Source organism: Oncorhynchus clarkii, chromosome 6, assembly GCF_045791955.1.
Source record: "Oncorhynchus clarkii lewisi isolate Uvic-CL-2024 chromosome 6, UVic_Ocla_1.0, whole genome shotgun sequence".
NCBI classification, from domain to species: Eukaryota; Metazoa; Chordata; class Actinopteri; order Salmoniformes; family Salmonidae; genus Oncorhynchus; species Oncorhynchus clarkii.
This window is the reverse complement of record NC_092152.1, coordinates 90,266,428-90,288,059: the sequence shown is the minus strand read 5'-3', so window position 1 is coordinate 90,288,059 and position 21,632 is coordinate 90,266,428. Positions and strand designations below refer to the sequence as shown.

At 46.4% G+C, this 21,632-nt stretch overlaps 1 protein-coding gene across 1 annotated transcript in view; it reads right to left on the bottom strand.

The window, feature by feature from the left end:
- The window catches only part of LOC139411797 (probable E3 ubiquitin-protein ligase HERC1), a 287,754-nt gene that overhangs the window by 121,110 nt on the left and 145,012 nt on the right, over nucleotides 1-21,632 (bottom strand). The window contains exons 52-54 of the mRNA XM_071158543.1: nucleotides 21,313-21,513; nucleotides 20,193-20,367; nucleotides 17,921-18,188 (exon numbers count right to left, since the gene is read on the bottom strand). Coding sequence (XP_071014644.1) covers nucleotides 17,921-18,188; nucleotides 20,193-20,367; nucleotides 21,313-21,513 — 644 coding nt within the window. The remainder of the gene's footprint in view (nucleotides 1-17,920; nucleotides 18,189-20,192; nucleotides 20,368-21,312; nucleotides 21,514-21,632) is intronic.

Here is a 21,632-nt window from a genome sequence, read left to right as displayed (position 1 = left end):
ACCGGCTGTATTAAACACCGACTGTATTCTACACCGGCTGTATTCTACACCGACTGTATTCTACACCGGCTGTATTCTACACCGACTGTATTAAACACCGGCTGTATTAAACACCGGCTGTATTAAACACCGACTGTATTCTACACCGGCTGTATTAAACACCGGCTGTATTCTACACCGGCTGTATTCTACACCGGCTGTATTAAACACCGGCTGTATTAAACACCGGCTGTATTCTACACCGACTGTATTAAACACCGGCTGTATTAAACACCGACTGTATTCTACACCGGCTGTATTCTACACCGGCTGTATTCTACACCGGCTGTATTCTACACCGGCTGTATTAAACACCGGCTGTATTAAACACCGACTGTATTCTACACCGGCTGTATTAAACACCGGCTGTATTCTACACCGGCTGTATTAAACACCGACTGTATTAAACACCGGCTGTATTAAACACCGGCTGTATTAAACACCGGCTGTATTGAACACCGGCTGTATTAAACACCGGCTGTATTAAACACCGGCTGTATTAAACACCGACTGTATTCTACACCGGCTGTATTCTACACCGACTGTATTCTACACCGGCTGTATTAAACACCGGCTGTATTAAACACCGACTGTATTCTACACCGGCTGTATTCTACACCGGCTGTATTCTACACCGGCTGTATTAAACACCGGCTGTATTAAACACCGGCTGTATTAAACACCGGCTGTATTAAACACCGACTGTATTCTACACCGGCTGTATTCTACACCGGCTGTATTCTACACCAGCTGTATTGAACACCGGCTGTATTCTACACCGGCTGTATTCTACACCGGCTGTATTAAACACCGGCTGTATTCTACACCGGCTGTATTAAACACTGGCTGTATTAAACACCGGCTGTATTCTACACCGGCTGTATTCTACACCGGCTGTATTCTACACCGGCTGTATTAAACACCGGCTGTATTGAACACCGACTGTATTAAACACCGGCTGTATTAAACACTGGCTGTAATGAACACCGGCTGTATTAAACACCGGCTGTATTAAACACCGGCTGTATTAAACACCGGCTGTATTAAACACCGGCTGTATTGAACACCGACTGTATTAAACACCGGCTGTATTCTACACCGGCTGTATTCTACACCGGCTGTATTAAACACCGGCTGTATTCTACACCGGCTGTATTAAACACCGGCTGTATTAAACACCGGCTGTATTAAACACCGGCTGTATTAAACACCGACTGTATTAAACACCGGCTGTATTCTACACCGACTGTATTAAACACCGGCTGTATTAAACACCGGCTGTATTCTACACCGGCTGTATTAAACACCGGCTGTATTCTACACCGGCTGTATTGAACACCGGCTGTATTAAACACCGGCTGTATTGAACACCGACTGTATTAAACACCGGCTGTATTGAACACCGACTGTATTAAACACCGGCTGTATTAAACACCGGCTGTATTCTACACCGGCTGTATTAAACACCGGCTGTATTCTACACCGGCTGTATTAAACACCGGCTGTATTCTACACCGACTGTATTAAACACCGGCTGTATTCTACACCGGCTGTATTCTACACCGGCTGTATTAAACACCGGCTGTATTGAACACCGACTGTATTAAACACCGGCTGTATTGAACACCGACTGTATTAAACACCGGCTGTATTGAACACCGGCTGTATTAAACACCGGCTGTATTCTACACCGGCTGTATTCTACACCGGCTGTATTAAACACCGGCTGTATTCTACACCGGCTGTATTCTACACCGGCTGTATTAAACACCGGCTGTATTCTACACCGGCTGTATTAAACACCGGCTGTATTCTACACCGGCTGTATTAAACACCGGCTGTATTGAACACCGACTGTATTAAACACCGGCTGTATTAAACACCGGCTGTAATGAACACCGGCTGTATTAAACACCGGCTGTATTCTACACCGGCTGTATTAAACACCGGCTGTATTGAACACCGACTGTATTAAACACCGGCTGTATTCTACACCGGCTGTATTCTACACCGGCTGTATTAAACACCGGCTGTATTCTACACCGGCTGTATTAAACACCGGCTGTATTAAACACCGGCTGTATTGAACACCGGCTGTATTAAACACCGGCTGTATTCTACACCGGCTGTATTAAACACCGGCTGTATTCTACACCGGCTGTATTGAACACCGGCTGTATTAAACACCGACTGTATTAAACACCGGCTGTAATGAACACCGGCTGTATTAAACACCGGCTGTATTAAACACCGGCTGTAATGAACACCGGCTGTATTAAACACCGGCTGTATTAAACACCGGCTGTATTGAACACCGACTGTATTAAACACCGGCTGTATTAAACACTGGCTGTAATGAACACCGGCGGTATTAAACACCGGCTGTATTGAACACCGGCTGTATTAAACACCGACTGTATTAAACACCGGCTGTAATGAACACCGGCTGTATTAAACACCGGCTGTATTAAACACCGGCTGTATTGAACACCGACTGTATTAAACACCGGCTGTATTCTACACCGGCTGTATTCTACACCGGCTGTATTAAACACCGGCTGTATTCTACACCGGCTGTATTAAACACCGGCTGTATTAAACACCGGCTGTATTGAACACCGGCTGTATTAAACACCGACTGTATTAAACACCGGCTGTATTCTACACCGACTGTATTAAACACCGGCTGTATTAAACACCGGCTGTATTCTACACCGGCTGTATTAAACACCGGCTGTATTCTACACCGGCTGTATTGAACACCGGCTGTATTAAACACCGGCTGTATTGAACACCGACTGTATTGTACACCGACTGTATTAAACACCGGCTGTATTCTACACCGGCTGTATTAAACACCGGCTGTATTCTACACCGGCTGTATTGAACACCGGCTGTATTGAACACCGACTGTATTAAACACCGGCTGTATTAAACACCGGCTGTATTCTACACCGGCTGTATTAAACACCGGCTGTATTCTACACCGGCTGTATTAAACACCGGCTGTATTCTACACCGGCTGTATTCTACACCGACTGTATTGAACACCGACTGTATTAAACACCGGCTGTATTAAACACCGGCTGTATTCTACACCGGCTGTATTAAACACCGGCTGTATTAAACACCGGCTGTATTAAACACCGACTGTATTGAACACCGACTGTATTAAACACCGGCTGTATTCTACACCGGCTGTATTAAACACCGGCTGTATTGAACACCGGCTGTATTAAACACCGGCTGTATTGAACACCGCCTGTATTAAACACCGGCTGTATTCTACACCGGCTGTATTCTACACCGGCTGTATTCTACACCGGCTGTATTCTACACCGGCTGTATTAAACACCGGCTGTATTAAACACCGGCTGTATTCTACACCGGCTGTATTCTACACCGGCTGTATTGAACACCGGCTGTATTCTACACCGGCTGTATTCTACACCGGCTGTATTCTACACCGGCTGTATTCTACACCGGCTGTATTCTACACCGGCTGTATTAAACACCGGCTGTATTCTACACCGACTGTATTGAACACCGGCTGTATTCTACACCGGCTGTATTCTACACCGGCTGTATTAAACACCGGCTGTATTCTACACCGACTGTATTGAACACCGGCTGTATTCTACACCGGCTGTATTCTACACCGGCTGTATTAAACACCGGCTGTATTCTACACCGACTGTATTGAACACCGGCTGTATTCTACACCGGCTGTATTAAACACCGGCTGTATTAAACACCGGCTGTATTCTACACCGACTGTATTGAACACCGGCTGTATTAAACACCGGCTGTATTGAACACCGGCTGTATTCTACACCGGCTGTATTCTACACCGGCTGTATTCTACACCGGCTGTATTCTACACCGACTGTATTGAACACCGGCTGTATTAAACACCTGCTGTATTAAACACCGACTGTATTGAACACCGGCTGTATTCTACACCGGCTGTATTCTACACCGGCTGTATTAAACACCGGCTGTATTCTACACCGGCTGTATTCTACACCGGCTGTATTAAACACCGGCTGTATTAAACACCGGCTGTATTCTACACCGGCTGTATTCTACACCGGCTGTATTAAACACCGGCTGTATTCTACACCGGCTGTATTCTACACCGGCTGTATTAAACACCGGCTGTATTAAACACCGGCTGTATTCTACACCGGCTGTATTCTACACCGGCTGTATTCTACACCGACTGCATTAAACACCGGCTGTATTAAACACCGACTGTATTAAACACCGGCTGTATTCTACACCGGCTGTATTAAACACCGGCTGTATTAAACACCGGCTGTATTAAACACCGGCTGTATTAAACACCGGCTGTATTGAACACCGACTGTATTAAACACCGGCTGTATTCTACACCGGCTGTATTAAACACCGACTGTATTAAACACCGGCTGTATTCTACACCGGCTGTATTAAACACCGACTGTATTAAACACCGGCTGTATTCTACACCGGCTGTATTAAACACCGGCTGTATTAAACACCGGCTGTATTAAACACCGGCTGTATTAAACACCGGCTGTATTAAACACCGGCTGTATTCTACACCGGCTGTATTAAACACCGACTGTATTAAACACCGGCTGTATTCTACACCGGCTGTATTAAACACCGGCTGTATTAAACACCGGCTGTATTAAACACCGGCTGTATTAAACACCAGCTGTATTAAACACCGGCTGTATTAAACACCGGCTGTATTAAACACCGGCTGTATTGAACACCGACTGTATTAAACACCGGCTGTATTAAACACCGGCTGTATTCTACACCGGCTGTATTGAACACCGGCTGTATTGAACACCGGCTGTATTCTACACCGGCTGTATTAAACACCGGCTGTATTCTACACCGGCTGTATTCTACACCGACTGTATTAAACACCGGCTGTATTAAACACCGGCTGTATTAAACACCGGCTGTATTAAACACCGGCTGTATTGAACACCGACTGTATTAAACACCGGCTGTATTAAACACCGGCTGTATTAAACACCGACTGTATTAAACACCGGCTGTATTGAACACCGACTGTATTAAACACCGGCTGTATTGAACACCGACTGTATTAAACACCGGCTGTATTAAACACCGACTGTATTCTACACCGGCTGTATTCTACACCGACTGTATTCTACACCGGCTGTATTAAACACCGGCTGTATTAAACACCGACTGTATTCTACACCGGCTGTATTCTACACCGGCTGTATTCTACACCGGCTGTATTAAACACCGGCTGTATTAAACACCGGCTGTATTAAACACCGGCTGTATTAAACACCGACTGTATTCTACACCGGCTGTATTCTACACCGGCTGTATTCTACACCAGCTGTATTGAACACCGGCTGTATTCTACACCGGCTGTATTCTACACCGGCTGTATTAAACACCGGCTGTATTCTACACCGGCTGTATTAAACACTGGCTGTATTAAACACCGGCTGTATTCTACACCGGCTGTATTCTACACCGGCTGTATTCTACACCGGCTGTATTAAACACCGGCTGTATTGAACACCGACTGTATTAAACACCGGCTGTATTAAACACTGGCTGTAATGAACACCGGCTGTATTAAACACCGGCTGTATTAAACACCGGCTGTATTAAACACCGGCTGTATTAAACACCGGCTGTATTGAACACCGACTGTATTAAACACCGGCTGTATTCTACACCGGCTGTATTCTACACCGGCTGTATTAAACACCGGCTGTATTCTACACCGGCTGTATTAAACACCGGCTGTATTAAACACCGGCTGTATTAAACACCGGCTGTATTAAACACCGACTGTATTAAACACCGGCTGTATTCTACACCGACTGTATTAAACACCGGCTGTATTAAACACCGGCTGTATTCTACACCGGCTGTATTAAACACCGGCTGTATTCTACACCGGCTGTATTGAACACCGGCTGTATTAAACACCGGCTGTATTGAACACCGACTGTATTAAACACCGGCTGTATTGAACACCGACTGTATTAAACACCGGCTGTATTAAACACCGGCTGTATTCTACACCGGCTGTATTAAACACCGGCTGTATTCTACACCGGCTGTATTAAACACCGGCTGTATTGAACACCGCCTGTATTAAACACCGGCTGTATTCTACACCGGCTGTATTGAACACCGGCTGTATTAAACACCGGCTGTATTGAACACCGACTGTATTAAACACCGGCTGTATTCTACACCGACTGTATTAAACACCGGCTGTATTCTACACCGGCTGTATTCTACACCGGCTGTATTAAACACCGGCTGTATTGAACACCGACTGTATTAAACACCGGCTGTATTGAACACCGACTGTATTAAACACCGGCTGTATTGAACACCGGCTGTATTAAACACCGGCTGTATTCTACACCGGCTGTATTCTACACCGGCTGTATTAAACACCGGCTGTATTCTACACCGGCTGTATTCTACACCGGCTGTATTAAACACCGGCTGTATTCTACACCGGCTGTATTAAACACCGGCTGTATTCTACACCGGCTGTATTAAACACCGGCTGTATTGAACACCGACTGTATTAAACACCGGCTGTATTAAACACCGGCTGTAATGAACACCGGCTGTATTAAACACCGGCTGTATTCTACACCGGCTGTATTAAACACCGGCTGTATTGAACACCGACTGTATTAAACACCGGCTGTATTCTACACCGGCTGTATTCTACACCGGCTGTATTAAACACCGGCTGTATTCTACACCGGCTGTATTAAACACCGGCTGTATTAAACACCGGCTGTATTGAACACCGGCTGTATTAAACACCGGCTGTATTCTACACCGGCTGTATTAAACACCGGCTGTATTCTACACCGGCTGTATTGAACACCGGCTGTATTAAACACCGACTGTATTAAACACCGGCTGTAATGAACACCGGCTGTATTAAACACCGGCTGTATTAAACACCGGCTGTAATGAACACCGGCTGTATTAAACACCGGCTGTATTAAACACCGGCTGTATTGAACACCGACTGTATTAAACACCGGCTGTATTAAACACTGGCTGTAATGAACACCGGCGGTATTAAACACCGGCTGTATTGAACACCGGCTGTATTAAACACCGACTGTATTAAACACCGGCTGTAATGAACACCGGCTGTATTAAACACCGGCTGTATTAAACACCGGCTGTATTGAACACCGACTGTATTAAACACCGGCTGTATTCTACACCGGCTGTATTCTACACCGGCTGTATTAAACACCGGCTGTATTCTACACCGGCTGTATTAAACACCGGCTGTATTAAACACCGGCTGTATTAAACACCGGCTGTATTGAACACCGGCTGTATTAAACACCGACTGTATTAAACACCGGCTGTATTCTACACCGACTGTATTGAACACCGGCTGTATTCTACACCGGCTGTATTCTACACCGGCTGTATTAAACACCGGCTGTATTCTACACCGACTGTATTGAACACCGGCTGTATTCTACACCGGCTGTATTAAACACCGGCTGTATTAAACACCGGCTGTATTCTACACCGACTGTATTGAACACCGGCTGTATTAAACACCGGCTGTATTGAACACCGGCTGTATTCTACACCGGCTGTATTCTACACCGGCTGTATTCTACACCGGCTGTATTCTACACCGACTGTATTGAACACCGGCTGTATTAAACACCTGCTGTATTAAACACCGACTGTATTGAACACCGGCTGTATTCTACACCGGCTGTATTCTACACCGGCTGTATTAAACACCGGCTGTATTCTACACCGGCTGTATTCTACACCGGCTGTATTAAACACCGGCTGTATTAAACACCGGCTGTATTCTACACCGGCTGTATTCTACACCGGCTGTATTAAACACCGGCTGTATTCTACACCGGCTGTATTCTACACCGGCTGTATTAAACACCGGCTGTATTAAACACCGGCTGTATTCTACACCGGCTGTATTCTACACCGGCTGTATTCTACACCGACTGCATTAAACACCGGCTGTATTAAACACCGACTGTATTAAACACCGGCTGTATTCTACACCGGCTGTATTAAACACCGGCTGTATTAAACACCGGCTGTATTAAACACCGGCTGTATTAAACACCGGCTGTATTGAACACCGACTGTATTAAACACCGGCTGTATTAAACACCGACTGTATTAAACACCGGCTGTATTCTACACCGGCTGTATTAAACACCGACTGTATTAAACACCGGCTGTATTCTACACCGGCTGTATTAAACACCGGCTGTATTAAACACCGGCTGTATTAAACACCGGCTGTATTAAACACCGGCTGTATTAAACACCGGCTGTATTCTACACCGGCTGTATTAAACACCGACTGTATTAAACACCGGCTGTATTCTACACCGGCTGTATTAAACACCGGCTGTATTAAACACCGGCTGTATTAAACACCGGCTGTATTAAACACCAGCTGTATTAAACACCGGCTGTATTAAACACCGGCTGTATTAAACACCGGCTGTATTGAACACCGACTGTATTAAACACCGGCTGTATTAAACACCGGCTGTATTCTACACCGGCTGTATTGAACACCGGCTGTATTGAACACCGGCTGTATTCTACACCGGCTGTATTAAACACCGGCTGTATTCTACACCGGCTGTATTCTACACCGACTGTATTAAACACCGGCTGTATTAAACACCGGCTGTATTAAACACCGGCTGTATTAAACACCGGCTGTATTGAACACCGACTGTATTAAACACCGGCTGTATTAAACACCGGCTGTATTAAACACCGACTGTATTAAACACCGGCTGTATTGAACACCGACTGTATTAAACACCGGCTGTATTGAACACCGACTGTATTAAACACCGGCTGTATTAAACACCGACTGTATTCTACACCGGCTGTATTCTACACCGACTGTATTCTACACCGGCTGTATTAAACACCGGCTGTATTAAACACCGACTGTATTCTACACCGGCTGTATTCTACACCGGCTGTATTCTACACCGGCTGTATTAAACACCGGCTGTATTAAACACCGGCTGTATTAAACACCGGCTGTATTAAACACCGACTGTATTCTACACCGGCTGTATTCTACACCGGCTGTATTCTACACCAGCTGTATTGAACACCGGCTGTATTCTACACCGGCTGTATTCTACACCGGCTGTATTAAACACCGGCTGTATTCTACACCGGCTGTATTAAACACTGGCTGTATTAAACACCGGCTGTATTCTACACCGGCTGTATTCTACACCGGCTGTATTCTACACCGGCTGTATTAAACACCGGCTGTATTGAACACCGACTGTATTAAACACCGGCTGTATTAAACACTGGCTGTAATGAACACCGGCTGTATTAAACACCGGCTGTATTAAACACCGGCTGTATTAAACACCGGCTGTATTAAACACCGGCTGTATTGAACACCGACTGTATTAAACACCGGCTGTATTCTACACCGGCTGTATTCTACACCGGCTGTATTAAACACCGGCTGTATTCTACACCGGCTGTATTAAACACCGGCTGTATTAAACACCGGCTGTATTAAACACCGGCTGTATTAAACACCGACTGTATTAAACACCGGCTGTATTCTACACCGACTGTATTAAACACCGGCTGTATTAAACACCGGCTGTATTCTACACCGGCTGTATTAAACACCGGCTGTATTCTACACCGGCTGTATTGAACACCGGCTGTATTAAACACCGGCTGTATTGAACACCGACTGTATTAAACACCGGCTGTATTGAACACCGACTGTATTAAACACCGGCTGTATTAAACACCGGCTGTATTCTACACCGGCTGTATTAAACACCGGCTGTATTCTACACCGGCTGTATTAAACACCGGCTGTATTCTACACCGACTGTATTAAACACCGGCTGTATTCTACACCGGCTGTATTCTACACCGGCTGTATTAAACACCGGCTGTATTGAACACCGACTGTATTAAACACCGGCTGTATTGAACACCGACTGTATTAAACACCGGCTGTATTGAACACCGGCTGTATTAAACACCGGCTGTATTCTACACCGGCTGTATTCTACACCGGCTGTATTAAACACCGGCTGTATTCTACACCGGCTGTATTCTACACCGGCTGTATTAAACACCGGCTGTATTCTACACCGGCTGTATTAAACACCGGCTGTATTCTACACCGGCTGTATTAAACACCGGCTGTATTGAACACCGACTGTATTAAACACCGGCTGTATTAAACACCGGCTGTAATGAACACCGGCTGTATTAAACACCGGCTGTATTCTACACCGGCTGTATTAAACACCGGCTGTATTGAACACCGACTGTATTAAACACCGGCTGTATTCTACACCGGCTGTATTCTACACCGGCTGTATTAAACACCGGCTGTATTCTACACCGGCTGTATTAAACACCGGCTGTATTAAACACCGGCTGTATTGAACACCGGCTGTATTAAACACCGGCTGTATTCTACACCGGCTGTATTAAACACCGGCTGTATTCTACACCGGCTGTATTGAACACCGGCTGTATTAAACACCGACTGTATTAAACACCGGCTGTAATGAACACCGGCTGTATTAAACACCGGCTGTATTAAACACCGGCTGTAATGAACACCGGCTGTATTAAACACCGGCTGTATTAAACACCGGCTGTATTGAACACCGACTGTATTAAACACCGGCTGTATTAAACACTGGCTGTAATGAACACCGGCGGTATTAAACACCGGCTGTATTGAACACCGGCTGTATTAAACACCGACTGTATTAAACACCGGCTGTAATGAACACCGGCTGTATTAAACACCGGCTGTATTAAACACCGGCTGTATTGAACACCGACTGTATTAAACACCGGCTGTATTCTACACCGGCTGTATTCTACACCGGCTGTATTAAACACCGGCTGTATTCTACACCGGCTGTATTAAACACCGGCTGTATTAAACACCGGCTGTATTGAACACCGGCTGTATTAAACACCGACTGTATTAAACACCGGCTGTATTCTACACCGACTGTATTAAACACCGGCTGTATTAAACACCGGCTGTATTCTACACCGGCTGTATTAAACACCGGCTGTATTCTACACCGGCTGTATTGAACACCGGCTGTATTAAACACCGGCTGTATTGAACACCGACTGTATTGAACACCGACTGTATTAAACACCGGCTGTATTCTACACCGGCTGTATTAAACACCGGCTGTATTCTACACCGGCTGTATTGAACACCGGCTGTATTGAACACCGACTGTATTAAACACCGGCTGTATTAAACACCGGCTGTATTCTACACCGGCTGTATTAAACACCGGCTGTATTCTACACCGGCTGTATTAAACACCGGCTGTATTCTACACCGGCTGTATTCTACACCGACTGTATTGAACACCGACTGTATTAAACACCGGCTGTATTAAACACCGGCTGTATTCTACACCGGCTGTATTAAACACCGGCTGTATTAAACACCGGCTGTATTAAACACCGACTGTATTGAACACCGACTGTATTAAACACCGGCTGTATTCTACACCGGCTGTATTAAACACCGGCTGTATTGAACACCGGCTGTATTAAACACCGGCTGTATTGAACACCGCCTGTATTAAACACCGGCTGTATTCTACACCGGCTGTATTCTACACCGGCTGTATTCTACACCGGCTGTATTCTACACCGGCTGTATTAAACACCGGCTGTATTAAACACCGGCTGTATTCTACACCGGCTGTATTCTACACCGGCTGTATTGAACACCGGCTGTATTCTACACCGGCTGTATTCTACACCGGCTGTATTCTACACCGGCTGTATTCTACACCGGCTGTATTCTACACCGGCTGTATTAAACACCGGCTGTATTCTACACCGACTGTATTGAACACCGGCTGTATTCTACACCGGCTGTATTCTACACCGGCTGTATTAAACACCGGCTGTATTCTACACCGACTGTATTGAACACCGGCTGTATTCTACACCGGCTGTATTAAACACCGGCTGTATTCTACACCGACTGTATTGAACACCGGCTGTATTCTACACCGGCTGTATTAAACACCGGCTGTATTAAACACCGGCTGTATTCTACACCGACTGTATTGAACACCGGCTGTATTAAACACCGGCTGTATTGAACACCGGCTGTATTCTACACCGGCTGTATTCTACACCGGCTGTATTCTACACCGGCTGTATTCTACACCGACTGTATTGAACACCGGCTGTATTAAACACCTGCTGTATTAAACACCGACTGTATTGAACACCGGCTGTATTCTACACCGGCTGTATTCTACACCGGCTGTATTAAACACCGGCTGTATTCTACACCGGCTGTATTCTACACCGGCTGTATTAAACACCGGCTGTATTAAACACCGGCTGTATTCTACACCGGCTGTATTCTACACCGGCTGTATTAAACACCGGCTGTATTCTACACCGGCTGTATTCTACACCGGCTGTATTAAACACCGGCTGTATTAAACACCGGCTGTATTCTACACCGGCTGTATTCTACACCGGCTGTATTCTACACCGACTGCATTAAACACCGGCTGTATTAAACACCGACTGTATTAAACACCGGCTGTATTCTACACCGGCTGTATTAAACACCGGCTGTATTAAACACCGGCTGTATTAAACACCGGCTGTATTAAACACCGGCTGTATTGAACACCGACTGTATTAAACACCGGCTGTATTCTACACCGGCTGTATTAAACACCGACTGTATTAAACACCGGCTGTATTCTACACCGGCTGTATTAAACACCGACTGTATTAAACACCGGCTGTATTCTACACCGGCTGTATTAAACACCGGCTGTATTAAACACCGGCTGTATTAAACACCGGCTGTATTAAACACCGGCTGTATTAAACACCGGCTGTATTCTACACCGGCTGTATTAAACACCGACTGTATTAAACACCGGCTGTATTCTACACCGGCTGTATTAAACACCGGCTGTATTAAACACCGGCTGTATTAAACACCGGCTGTATTAAACACCAGCTGTATTAAACACCGGCTGTATTAAACACCGGCTGTATTAAACACCGGCTGTATTGAACACCGACTGTATTAAACACCGGCTGTATTAAACACCGGCTGTATTCTACACCGGCTGTATTGAACACCGGCTGTATTGAACACCGGCTGTATTCTACACCGGCTGTATTAAACACCGGCTGTATTCTACACCGGCTGTATTCTACACCGACTGTATTAAACACCGGCTGTATTAAACACCGGCTGTATTAAACACCGGCTGTATTGAACACCGACTGTATTAAACACCGGCTGTATTAAACACCGGCTGTATTAAACACCGACTGTATTAAACACCGGCTGTATTGAACACCGACTGTATTAAACACCGGCTGTATTGAACACCGACTGTATTAAACACCGGCTGTATTAAACACCGGCTGTATTAAACACCGGCTGTATTAAACACCGGCTGTATTAAACACCGGCTGTATTAAACACCGACTGTATTAAACACCGGCTGTATTAAACACCGGCTGTATTAAACACCGGCTGTATTAAACACCGGCTGTATTAAACACCGGCTGTATTAAACACCGGCTGTATTAAACACCGGCTGTATTCTACACCGGCTGTATTCTACACCGGCTGTATTCTACACCGGCTGTATTAAACACCGGCTGTATTAAACACCGGCTGTATTCTACACCGGCTGTATTGAACACCGGCTGTATTAAACACCGGCTGTATTCTACACCGGCTGTATTCTACACCGACTGTATTAAACACTGGCTGTATTAAACACCTGCTGTATTCTACACCGACTGTATTAAACACCGGCTGTATTAAACACCGGCTGTATTCTACACCGGCTGTATTCTACACCGGCTGTATTAAACACCGGCTGTATTCTACACCGGCTGTATTCTACACCGGCTGTATTAAACACCGGCTGTATTCTACACCGGCTGTATTCTACACCGACTGTATTCTACACCGGCTGTATTCTACACCGGCTGTATTCTACACCGGCTGTATTCTACACCGGCTGTATTCTACACCGGCTGTATTAAACACCGGCTGTATTAAACACCGGCTGTATTCTACACCGGCTGTATTCTACACCGGCTGTATTAAACACCGGCTGTATTCTACACCGACTGTATTAAACACCGGCTGTATTAAACACCGACTGTATTCTACACCGGCTGTATTCTACACCGGCTGTATTCTACACCGGCTGTATTCTACACCGGCTGTATTAAACACCGGCTGTATTAAACACCGACTGTATTCTACACCGGCTGTATTAAACACCGGCTGTATTCTACACCGGCTGTATTAAACACCGACTGTATTAAACACCGGCTGTATTAAACACCGGCTGTATTAAACACCGGCTGTATTGAACACCGGCTGTATTAAACACCGGCTGTATTAAACACCGGCTGTATTAAACACCGACTGTATTCTACACCGGCTGTATTCTACACCGACTGTATTCTACACCGGCTGTATTCTACACCGACTGTATTAAACACCGGCTGTATTAAACACCGGCTGTATTAAACACCGACTGTATTCTACACCGGCTGTATTAAACACCGGCTGTATTAAACACCGGCTGTATTAAACACCGGCTGTATTAAACACCGGCTGTATTAAACACCGGCTGTATTAAACACCGGCTGTATTAAACACCGGCTGTATTAAACACCGGCTGTATTGAACACCGACTGTATTAAACACCGGCTGTATTAAACACCGGCTGTATTCTACACCGGCTGTATTGAACACCGGCTGTATTGAACACCGGCTGTATTCTACACCGGCTGTATTAAACACCGGCTGTATTCTACACCGGCTGTATTCTACACCGACTGTATTAAACACCGGCTGTATTAAACACCGGCTGTATTAAACACCGGCTGTATTGAACACCGACTGTATTAAACACCGGCTGTATTAAACACCGGCTGTATTAAACACCGACTGTATTAAACACCGGCTGTATTGAACACCGACTGTATTAAACACCGGCTGTATTGAACACCGACTGTATTAAACACCGGCTGTATTAAACACCGGCTGTATTAAACACCGGCTGTATTAAACACCGGCTGTATTAAACACCGGCTGTATTAAACACCGGCTGTATTAAACACCGACTGTATTAAACACCGGCTGTATTAAACACCGGCTGTATTAAACACCGGCTGTATTAAACACCGGCTGTATTAAACACCGGCTGTATTAAACACCGGCTGTATTCTACACCGGCTGTATTCTACACCGGCTGTATTCTACACCGGCTGTATTAAACACCGGCTGTATTAAACACCGGCTGTATTCTACACCGGCTGTATTGAACACCGGCTGTATTAAACACCGGCTGTATTCTACACCGGCTGTATTCTACACCGACTGTATTAAACACTGGCTGTATTAAACACCTGCTGTATTCTACACCGACTGTATTAAACACCGGCTGTATTAAACACCGGCTGTATTCTACACCGGCTGTATTCTACACCGGCTGTATTCTACACCGGCTGTATTAAACACCGGCTGTATTAAACACCGACTGTATTCTACACCGGCTGTATTAAACACCGGCTGTATTCTACACCGGCTGTATTAAACACCGACTGTATTAAACACCGACTGTATTCTACACCGGCTGTATTAAACACCGGCTGTATTCTACACCGGCTGTATTAAACACCGACTGTATTAAACACCGGCTGTATTAAACACCGGCTGTATTAAACACCGGCTGTATTGAACACCGGCTGTATTAAACACCGGCTGTATTAAACACCGGCTGTATTAAACACCGACTGTATTCTACACCGGCTGTATTCTACACCGACTGTATTCTACACCGGCTGTATTCTACACCGACTGTATTAAACACCGGCTGTATTAAACACCGGCTGTATTAAACACCGACTGTATTCTACACCGGCTGTATTAAACACCGGCTGTATTCTACACCGGCTGTATTCTACACCGGCTGTATTAAACACCGGCTGTATTAAACACCGGCTGTATTCTACACCGACTGTATTAAACACCGGCTGTATTAAACACCGACTGTATTCTACACCGGCTGTATTCTACACCGGCTGTATTCTACACCGGCTGTATTCTACACCGGCTGTATTAAACACCGGCTGTATTAAACACCGACTGTATTCTACACCGGCTGTATTAAACACCGGCTGTATTCTACACCGGCTGTATTAAACACCGACTGTATTAAACACCGGCTGTATTAAACACCGGCTGTATTAAACACCGGCTGTATTGAACACCGGCTGTATTAAACACCGGCTGTATTAAACACCGGCTGTATTAAACACCGACTGTATTCTACACCGGCTGTATTCTACACCGGCTGTATTCTACACCGGCTGTATTAAACACCGGCTGTATTAAACACCGACTGTATTCTACACCGGCTGTATTCTACACCGGCTGTATTCTACACCGGCTGTATTGAACACCGGCTGTATTCTACACCGGCTGTATTCTACACCGGCTGTATTAAACACCGGCTGTATTCTACACCGGCTGTATTAAACACTGGCTGTATTAAACACCGGCTGTATTCTACACCGGCTGTATTCTACACCGGCTGTATTCTACACCGGCTGTATTAAACACCGGCTGTATTCTACACCGGCTGTATTAAACACCGGCTGTATTCTACACCGGCTGTATTCTACACCGGCTGTATTAAACACCGGCTGTATTAAACACCGGCTGTATTGAACACCGGCTGTATTGAACACCGGCTGTATTAAACACCGGCTGTATTCTACACCGGCTGTATTAAACACCGGCTGTATTAAACACCGGCTGTATTAAACACCGGCTGTATTAAACACCGGCTGTATTAAACACCGGCTGTATTCTACACCGGCTGTATTCTACACCGGCTGTATTCTACACCAGCTAAAATAACCCCAGTGCTGGGTGTTTATAACCAGTATTAAATCAAAACCACTCTCAAAATTATCATATTTCCCAGCATGCTCTATTGCAGGTTGATTTTTAGAATTATTCCTCAATATCTATGTTTTTACATGTAGCACATCGATTGATTAATTCATCTTATGCTACTCAAATACGAATAACAGACATTTTGATCAACTAATCCGATCTGTTACTTTTGTAGTTAATTGCGTCCATTACTGAAATGGTTGTTCCAGTTTGGATGGTTTAGGTCGTCTCTCATATCTTAGTCTTCCCGACCCAGCAGTCAATCTGAATGTAGGTTACGGGAGAACATGTCAAATGGTTGGATATCTTCACTCTGGCTGGATTCCCATAGGAATTACACAGCACTTTGCCAACCAATCATAATGTGATCTGCAGACCTGAAAACCATGAGTTTCAGTCAGGCTACTACTGTATTGGTGTCAAACTAGGCCCTCAAAATAAAGGCCTCGTTAAATACTTGTTGTATTGTTGTTGAACATTTTTATTTTAAATGATCTGGCTCGGGGGAAACCCACAGGACAACAAAAAACAATGACTGCAAACAATCTCTTGTCTCTGTCAATAACAAATACAGTCATGGCTGGTAACTACAATTCACTCGAAAGCTAAGGCACTCTGGGAAATATGTATAGGTCAAGTTAAGTATTGCATAAGTGTGGTGCTGAACTAAAGTTGTGTTGACTTGAACTTCCTGTCTTTTTGAAAGTCGTTGAGTGCAGTAGAGAACTGGTCACTTCCTGTTTCTCTTCCAGTCTATTATCTTTGTGTGAGTCTGAGTTGTGTATCTGTTGTTACCTGTGTGCAGAGCTGGACCAGCAGCTTGGCAGCGTTGGGGCTGTTGGAGGCCAGACAACCCACAGCCGTACTGAGATAGGCCAGACAGGAGATAGGTTTGCTGGCCTTGGTGGCCCCGCGGGGCCGCTCTGAGGCCCCTGATCCAGATGTGGGGCTGGTGGAGAGGCCGGCTCGCCCCGCTGCAGCCAGACACATCAGTCTGACCAGGGTCCTGATGTCTGTCAGACCCAGAGACTCCAACCCTGCTGCCAGGCTGCAGCTAGAACCACTGAGAGAGAGGGACAGGGGGAGAGAGAGGGGAGGGAGGGAGAGAGAGGAGGGGAGAGAGAGGGGAGGGAGGGAGAGGAGGGGAGAGAGAGGGAGAGAGAGGAGGGGGAGAGAGGAGGGGAGGGAGAGAGAGGAGGGAGGGAGGGAGGAAGGGAGAGAGGGGAGGGAGGCGAGGGGAGAGAGAGGGGAGGGAGAGAGAGGAGGGAGGGAGGGAGGGAGGGAGGGAGGGAGCGAGGGAGGGAGGGAGGGAGGGAGGGAGGGAGGGAGAGAGAGAGGGGAGGGAGGGGAGGGGAGAGAGATAGAGGGGGGGAGAGAGAGAGAAAGGGGGAGGGAGAGAGAAAGGGGGAGGGAGAGGGGAGGGAGAGAGAGGAGGCCATACTCATAAACATATAGTAGTTGCAATGCAGTTCACCCTTATACACTGACACCAACTAAACACAGTGGAACATGAGATGAATGGAGAGAGATCGAGACTGAGAGAGACACCAACGAGACAGAGAGACAGCCAGAGACAAAGAGAGACAGAGAGAGAGAGAGCGCCCGAGAGAGAGAAAGAGACAAAGACCAACACATTATCTATACACAGTCCTACACCTAGTCTAAACACAGTCCTACACCTAGTCTACACACAGTCCTACACATAGTCTACACAAAGTCCTACCACTAGTCTACACCTAGCCTACAACCAGTCCTACACCTAGTCTACACAGTCCTACACCTAGTCTACACACAGTCCTACACAGTCTACACACAGTCTTACACCTAGTCTACACCTAGCCTACAACCAGTCCTACACCTAGTCTACACAGTCCTACACCTAGTCTACACACAGTCCTACACATAGTTTACACACAGTCCTACACCTAGTCTACACCTAGCCTACAACCAGTCCTACACCTAGTCTACACAGTCCTACACCTAATCTACACACAGTCCTACACCTAGTCTACACACAGTCATACACCTAGTCTAAACACAGTCCTACACCTAGTCTAAACACAGTCTACACCTAGTCTACACACAGTCCTACACATAGTCTACACCTAGCCTACAACCAGTCCTACACCTAGTCTACACACAGTCCTACACATAGTCTACACACAGTCCTACACCTAGTCTACACCTAGCCTACAACCAGTCCTACACCTAGTCTACACAGTCCTACACCTAATCTACACACAGTCCTACACCTAGTCTACACACAGTCATACACCTAGTCTAAACACAGTCCTACACCTAGTCTAAACACAGTCTACACCTAGTCTAAACACAGTCTACACCTAGTCTAAACACAGTCTACACCTAGTCTACACACAGTCCTACACATAGTCTACACACAGTCCTACACCTAGTCTACACCTAGCCTACAACCAGTCCTACACCTAGTCTACACACAGTCCTACACATAGTCTACACACAGTCCTACACCTAGTCTACACCTAGCCTACAACCAGTCCTACACCTAGTCTACACAGTCCTACACCTAATCTACACACAGTCCTACACCTAGTCTAAACACAGTCCTACACGTAGTCTACACACAGTCCTACACCTAGTCTACACACAGTCCTACACCTAGTCTAAACACAGTCCTACACATAGTCTACACACAGTCCTACACCTAGTCTAAACACAGTCTACACCTAGTCTACACACAGTCCTACACGTAGTCTACACACAGTCCTACACCTAGTCTACACACAGTCCTACACCTAGTCTACACACAGTCCTACACCTAGTCTAAACACAGTCCTACACATAGTCTACACACAGTCCTACACCTAGTCTAAACACAGTCTACACCTAGTCTACACACAGTCCTACACGTAGTCTACACACAGTCCTACACCTAGTCTACACACAGTCCTACACCTAGTCTACACCCAGTCCTAAACCTAGCCTACAACCAGTCCTACACCTAGTCTACACAGTCCTACACCTAGTCTACACACAGTCCTAAACCTAGCCTACACCTAGTCTACGCCTAGTCTACAGACAGACCCACCTGACAGAGAGTAGAGACAGGGCTCTCATCACCATGGTCCTGGCCAGGAGGACCTGCGCTGCAGAGGTCACTCTCCTCAGAGCCATGACCCTGTCGTGGGGGTTCTCCAGCGCTGCGGCCTGCTCCCCCAGAGTCACCCTGCCCGAGGAGCTGTTCTCCACCGCGCCCTGGCAGCCTGGGAAACACACGCAGACACGTGCTGAAGCTGGCGCACAATGTAGAATTACAGAGAGGACCATACACATCTGAACCACCCACATTACAGAGAGGACCAGACACATCTGAACCACCCACATTACAGAGAAGACCAGACACATCTCACCCACATTACAGAGAGGACCAGACACATCTGAACCACCCACATTACAGAGAGGACCAGACACATCTGAACCACCCACATTACAGAGAGGACCAGACACATCTGAACCACCCACATTACAGAGAGGACCAGACACATCTGAACCACCCACATTACAGAGAGGACCAGACACATCTGAACCACCCACATTACAGAGAGGACCAGACACATCTCACCCACATTACAGAGAGGACCAGACACATCTGAACCACCCACATTACAGAGAGGACCAGACACATCTGAACCACCCACATTACAGAGAGGACCAGACACATCTCACCCACATTACAGAGAGGACCAGACACATCTGAACCACCCACATTACAGAGAGGACCAGACACATCTGAACCACCCACATTACAGAGAGGACCAGACACATCTGAACCACCCACATTACAGAGAGGACCAGACACATCTGAACCACCCACATTACAGAGAGGACCAGACACATCTGAATCACCCACATTACAGAGAGGACCAGACACATCTGAACCACCCACATTACAGAGAGGACCAGACACATCTGAACCACCCACATTACAGAGAGGACCGTACACATCTCACCCACATTACAGAGAGGACCAGACACATCTGAACCACCCACATTACAGAGAGGACCGTACACATCTCACCCACATTACAGAGAGGACCAGACACATCCGAACCACCCACATTACAGAGGACCAGACACATCTGAACCACCCACATTACAGAGAGGACCAGACACATCTGAACCACCCACTGTGTTTATCAGCCCCTCACCTATCTGCAACAGAGTCTCCTCCATGCTGTTGGTGGCGGTCACCATGGCTACGGACGCTCCCAGGGGGTCACTGTCGGGGAACTGGACGGCCTCTGGGACGACCCGGCGCTCGCTCAGACCCAACGGTCCCGCCAGCAGCTCAAACTCCTCGTCCCCAGTTAACCTCTCATCCTCATCAACATCCAGCATGTCCCATTCCTCTGAAAGGGTTGTAGAGAATAACAGTCACACTATCAGCCACGTGGTTGTAGAGAATAACAGTCATACTATCAGCAACGTGGTTATTGAGAATAACAGTCATACTATCAGCCACGTGGTT